The sequence below is a fragment of the Apaloderma vittatum genome, unplaced genomic scaffold (genome assembly GCF_000703405.1).
Source record: "Apaloderma vittatum isolate BGI_N311 unplaced genomic scaffold, ASM70340v1 scaffold10713, whole genome shotgun sequence".
NCBI classification, from domain to species: Eukaryota; Metazoa; Chordata; class Aves; order Trogoniformes; family Trogonidae; genus Apaloderma; species Apaloderma vittatum.
In genome coordinates this window covers 7374-13993 of record NW_009707526.1, presented here as the reverse complement: position 1 = coordinate 13993, position 6620 = coordinate 7374, and the positions used below count along the sequence as shown (strand labels likewise).

The following is a 6620-nucleotide window of genomic DNA, read 5'->3' as shown; positions in this document are numbered from 1 at the left end:
TTAAAATTAAATATTATTATTTCAGTGATCATATCACAGCAATTTTTGCAAAGACTTGTTACATTTGTATTTGGTGTGTTTAAAATGAAATTAAGAAAAAGGTACTAAGTTAGAGTTTAATTTTAATTAGTTCTGGTGAAGACTGTACCTCCAGTCTGCCTTTAAACTGAATTAATGTAAAAACTATTAGCCCTATCCTTCCCTTTATGGAAGTGGTTGAGATATCTCTGCAACGTGTTTAATATCACGTAAACAAACCAATGAATATTTCAAATGTTTTATCTTTGGAATTCATGATTAAAAAAATATAGTGAGAGGCTGCTTAGCTAAGACCACTCACTGTATGTATATATTTTATTAACAGAGGTACATATGACATTTATGTAAAATGCGATGGCGTTGGGAGGTGTGTTGGAACCTACGATAACCGAGGATGTTTTGGTGAGTTGGCCTTAATGTACAACACACCCAGAGCAGCTACAATTATAGCTACCTCTCCTGGTGCCATCTGGGGTTTGGTAAGTGAAATACATGTTTTAAGATATTGTTTGGTTTGATTGTTTTATTTAAATTGCAGTGTTATGCTATATCAACATGAAAAAAATTTGTTACGTAATTTCTGAAAGTTTCATTTTAAAAATTCTGAGAACTCCCACCACAATATTTTTCCAGAATCTTTAGAAGCAAACCCGAGGCTTAAGAAAACACTGAGCTTTTTAAAAAAAACATTTTGGTTTATTCTAATGATAAATTCCTAAATTGTACAGCACTTGACAATTATTTAGACAAATATATAAAATATTTTCCCACATCTCGATGGGAAATGCCTTTAGTTCCAGAGCAAAATTCAAATATGAGGTTATTTATCAGTATTGTACTGTCTGGATCTTTGAGAACAGTAATAGAATTTACCGAAAGAGCCGTCTTCTTCAGGATGTACATATCAATCTAATGACTGATCCCGAGATTAACATTTTCGTTTTGAAGCAAAATATGTGGATTTTCACCAGCTTAATCCATAGGACTTCTGGGATCATAGCACAGTTGAGGACACTGTAAGAATGGCTTCAAATTGGCTTAGGTTGCATTGGCCGGCCAGTCCCACCTGTGGCAGGGAAGGCTTGCAAAGCATTTGTCTGTCAGCAGGACACAGTCATGTGAAGTTAAGAGAAGAAAACAGCATACTCGTAGTTTTTCCATCTGTCTGCTTCACTTGGATTGCCCAATCCCAAGGAATATCCAGTCGGCTCGTTAGGGCAGCAGTGAAATAGCAGAAAATGGACTGTGACCTAAGAGCCAGACCCATATATTTCAGTTTTGTTTGTATTACAATATAAACCCCACTTTGAGTCCATGGCAATATGTATGGGACCTCAGGAAAACAGATGAACTTTGGAATTTAATATTTAAATATTAAGGATTTCTTAAATATCTTAAATCACCTGCTCAGCGTTCATTGTGTAGCCAGCCTGTTTCAGGTGAACCCTTTACTCCTCTATAAGTATTCTCTGCCGAAGGGTAGAGAAGCTTTTCACAACGTGAATCAGATCAGGAGCTTAACTTTAGGAGCTCTTGATCGACCTCTTGAGGAATCTTTCTCAACTGACTGCACGGGGAGACTATCCAGATAGTTTAACATCTGCATCGAGTGACTAAAATTGGGCAATTTGAACATATTCAGCCATTTCTGAAGTATTTTCTATCACACACGTAATTTCTGTTAATAAACTCTCTTTTTCTCTTTGTGTTTACAGGACAGGGTAACGTTCCGAAGAATCATTGTAAAAAATAATGCCAAAAAGAGAAGAATGTATGAAAATTTTATTGAGTCATTGCCATTCCTTAAATCTTTAGAAGTAAGATTTCTACTGCATTATTTTGATGGCTGTATTAGAGGCGCCTGATAGATTTCTGCTTTTGCACAGTTTAAATACAGAATTCAGGTTTTCTCCACAATAAAATTTTGCATACTTTTGTTTTGGAGAAAGACCTTATTTTTGATATTTCTAAATTTTCAGGTTGAAGAACTATTGTTAATATTGTATTTTTTAAAAAAAACTTTTTTTTTTACTTTTACCTTCATTTTCTTAAGCTTAGTTTTACTATGTATTAGCCAATAAAATTAGACAACAACTTAGGGAATTTAAACCTATTTAAATTTAACAGCTATATTTTTACATGCATGCTTCTCTGAAAATAGTTATTGAAGACTTGACATATATAGATTTCTTACAAAAATGGAAGCTGTATCAAAACATCTAGCTGTTAAGACTGTAACATACCCTTTGGAACACTATTTGGCAGTTCTCCCTTTTTTTAATGATTATCAAATCAGATATGCTATTTTATGCAAAGATTCATGGAAAGACATATAAAAGGGCTTTCTATATAAAATTCTGTAGTGTTAACCAAATGTTTCTTACATTTTGTTTGTTTGGTTTTTTTTAAATTAAGGTATCGGAGCGTTTAAAAGTGGTTGATGTGATTGGCACCAAAGTGTACAAAGATGGAGAACAAATCATTGCTCAGGTACAGCATATTTCTTGTTTTAGTTTTTCTTTTCCAATAGGTAACAATTATGTTATCTGTAGACAATACATACTTTTAAATTATATTTTTCTTTCTCAGACAAAAAAACCCCACCTCTAAGAGCAGGGATTGTTTTGTTTCAGGAGCTAATTTTTCACTTATAGTACTTGAAAAACATCCCTCTTCGTTGGTATGAATAAAGGGATCAACATTTTAAAGTGTCCTTCAAAATTTAAACTATATAAACAAATGATTGCTTCCAATATGGAGCATTGAAGACTTGCCTTGATTTTGTTGTTAGAATATAATAATCTTTTGAAGAAGAATGCAGAACTAAACTCTTCAGAGTAGGCAGCTGAGATTGTCTTGCCCCAAAATAGTTATTGGAGGTCAAATAGCCACCAAAGGCTTTTTATGCTGCAAATTGTGTAAGGGTAATAAATTGGAAGGAACACAGAGGTGGAGAAACGGGAGTAAGAATCCTGGAATCTTCCATAACGTTGTTTTTCTCTGCTTTTTGCATAAGACACAGTCAGCTATGTATTTTCATGAAAAGGCTTTTCTGTCAGTTCTGTATAGATGTTTTCAATGAAAGAACGACTTAGGTCAGAATGGTTTTAACATTAAAAGTGATTTCTTTTGCAACAGGTATCAAAAAGATGAGCTTCAAGGCATTGGCTGCAAATATTTTAATGTTATTGGGAAAATAAAAAGGACATTTCACATTTCTTTCACTTTATTTTTTTTTTCTTCTACAGGGTGACTTGGCTGATTCTTTCTTCATTGTGGAATCTGGAGAAGTAAGGATTATAATGACGAGGAAGGTAAACATCCCTGAAACACAGAATTCTATTTTTTTTTAAAATCTTGGTGTATTCTAAGTGTAAAACAGCAATGCTACCATTTTTACTAATTTTGCTTATGTAATCCTGAGTTCAGCAAATCTCTCTTCCTTTGTTTTTCTTTTTTTACCTGATATTTCAGGGTAAGCAAGATGTAGAAGAGAATGGAGCAGTTGAAATAGCTCGATGCTCAAGAGGACAATATTTTGGAGAACTTGCTCTTGTAACTAACAAACCACGAGCCGCCTCTGCATTTGCTCTTGGCACTGTCAAATGTTTAGGTATTGTTCAATAATATTTTCTATCTAATATAAGATGATATATAATTTATCTGGTTGTTTTTACTGTGAACTCTATCTTTCTCCAAAATACAAGATTTAATTAGATTTACTTAAATAAGACTGTTTGAGCACATAATCTGTTACAGTGCATTCCTATTCACATTATTTATCTGCAAACATTATTTGCAGTTGGTAACTGGTGTTAAGCACAAATTCTCCAACATTTCTCTGGTTGCATGGAAGTAAGAATTGCTTCAGGTCAGTACGTAGAGTATTGCTGCAAACCATTTATAGCTATCAGATAGATGTCTAATGCTCTGCAGAAAGGTGAAGTACTTCTTTTCTCAGTAGACTGACTCATCCAAGAAATAACTATGGTAAAAGTCCTGTCCCATTTTATCACCATGACTTAAGCTTTAAAAAATTCTTTGTCTTCACCAGGTGTTAATTTAATCATTCTGTCATACTGCAGCTTCAGGCACAAGAAAAGCAAAGACCAAAGGAGTTGTGCTCATAGAAAACCCTTCACATCTGTTCCTTTTCATGGTCTAATGTTCAGCTCCTAAATATTAGTATCTAATTATGGGAAAACTGCAAAGACAGATTTGGCATTCTTGAATGACAGTTTGATTACCAAGCTGGTAACCAAGACATTTCTCAGTTATTTATAAAGGCAGTATTTTTTAAAATCTTTTTCTCCAAACACACAATGATGCTCAGGCAATCAAGATCACAGACTGCAGAAAGGAAAGAATAAGAGGCAGTGGGGAAGAAGAGTGTCCAGTCACCCAGTATGGGTGTTTCCCTAAGATCTCCGGCACTTCCCAAACAGCCCAGATCTTGAATTATTCTCAGGAGCCAAGAGACTACAGGTCTCCTCCACCAGGTTGGAAGCTGGTTGGAGTATGATGTTTCCTCTCTGGCCTATTAGCTAGATAACATCATTCGATCAGGTAAAGAAAATATCCTGGTTGGCTACACGTTGGCATTGCATGGGAATTACCGTCTCCAACTTTTCGTATGCTTACTGGGAAATAAGTAATAAATTTGCACTAATAATAATAAATTTCCACTATGGGTGGAATCAAGTAAAAGTAGCAAGGAAATATGCTAAGTTAGACCTCAAATACAGCCAACATCATCAGCAAAGGATGTGGTTTTTTGAAATCTCAGCAGCTCTTGAGCGATGTAAATTGTAATATGAAAGTAGTTTCAAAATAAGAAATGCAGCAAATTCTAAGTTTATTTATGAAGTTTTGAGACAGGGATGCGTTGATCTTGGGTTTGCTACGGTAAGTGGTTCTTTTCTGTGCAAAGTATGTGTCTCAGTAGTGTCTGTCCTGTTATCACGGTTTTACATTGGAATGTCATAAACACCAAGATTAGTGCCTGCAGCTAATGAGCACCATATATTCTTTCTCTCCTCTTTTTTCTTAGTTATGGATGTGCAGGCATTTGAAAGGCTTTTGGGACCTTGTAAGGAAATTCTGAAAAGAAACATTGCAAACTATGAAGAGCAGCTAGTTGCTCTGTTTGGAACAAACATGGACATTGCCGATACCAGTGCGTGAACTAAACATCGGAGCGACGAGATCTGTTATGAGAATATAGCACAGTAGTGGTTAGTCCACTGAGAAATTGTCTCTCTTCCTATAGATGCCAAGCATTTTCTGTGATTTTAAGAGTGGGTTTGGGGTATTTTTTTTTTTTGACTTAATACCGTGGAAATACTAGTAAACGAACCAGGAATTTAATAAATTGTGGGCTTGATTTTTGAAACTGCTTAGCATCGATGGTTCTTCTGGCACTAAGATGACCCATAGTAGCACAGCACCTTTGAAAATCAAGTCCTTTAACACATCGGTTCCTTAAAGAGTAGATTTCAAAAAACCCACGAGCGATAAACTTGTTAAACCAGCTTCTGTTCTTCGCAAAGGTTACGTTTCTGGAAAGACTGTTAGTTTGAATGTGATATGTTGAAAGTATTAGTGCACACCAAGTGTTTATATGTATTAATACAGAAGATATACAGTAGATATTACTTTCTGACTATTACAGGTGTCATGATTTTATGTTGCATTTATCACAGGTGTAGTGAATCACAAGACTAATCGTAAGATAAAGCATGACAATGCATTTTTGTGTAATGCTCACGACCCAAATCTGATTTTTAACATTTTGTAGTTTGTTTTAAAGTCCTCTTTGTTTAATACGTCATGTTTCAGCACGACATTGTAATATCTTATGCAATTTAGAGGACTTGTATATTTTTGCAATAAACTGCATTTTTTATTAGTTACATGTATTCTGTACAGTCTAGATTGAGGACAGCTGACAAATTAACCTTAATGCTTTAAAAGCAAAGGCATAAGTCATTGTCATGTTCTACCTAATCATACATAACCTATACCGTTTTCCTTCTCCCTTGTTTTATATTTATGCATTCTGTCTTCTCTATCTATGCTTGTTCTCGAGTTAATTTTTTTTACACCTTACCTTTTTTATTCTGTTAAATCTTTTACCTATTTCAAATGAAATTATCTCTTTATATCTCTCTTCTCTCAGTCTTAGCTATCAAAGACCAGATTCAATTACTAAAGTGATTGATATCAAAAGCCATGCTAAGCTAAGCTTGTCCTTGAAAATTCTTCAGGGAGTAAAAAAAAAAAAAAGAGTAATAATAATAGTAATTTGAAAGATCAATACTTCAGAAGCTTTGCACAAGACTGGAAAATGTGTCATTGTTAAAGCTAACCTGTCCTGCTTTGAGAAACCTGCAGGTCATCATAAAATAATACCTTTTTAGCCATAATAGCATGGGATACCTTCTGAGACTGAGGAGGGAGAATATCATCTTAATTAGTAGCACAGGTCTAATTGCTTACAAAGATCTGTGACTGGAAATTTCAGACACAAGCTGATTTTAATCCTGCTTACTGACCTATCTGTTGATGTACGTAGAAAGCTG

General features: G+C 34.6%; 1 protein-coding gene across 1 annotated transcript in view; it reads left to right on the top strand.

The window, feature by feature from the left end:
- Nucleotides 1-5367, top strand: part of PRKAR2B (protein kinase, cAMP-dependent, regulatory, type II, beta) — a gene marked incomplete at its 5' end in the record, with an annotated part of 22262 nt that extends 16895 nt beyond the window's left edge. Inside the window, 6 exons of the mRNA XM_009866238.1 lie at nt 365-518; nt 1755-1856; nt 2455-2529; nt 3288-3353; nt 3514-3652; nt 5090-5367. Coding sequence (XP_009864540.1) covers nt 365-518; nt 1755-1856; nt 2455-2529; nt 3288-3353; nt 3514-3652; nt 5090-5223 — 670 coding nt within the window. The remainder of the gene's footprint in view (nt 1-364; nt 519-1754; nt 1857-2454; nt 2530-3287; nt 3354-3513; nt 3653-5089) is intronic.
- Between the last annotated feature and the right edge of the window lie 1253 nt (nt 5368-6620).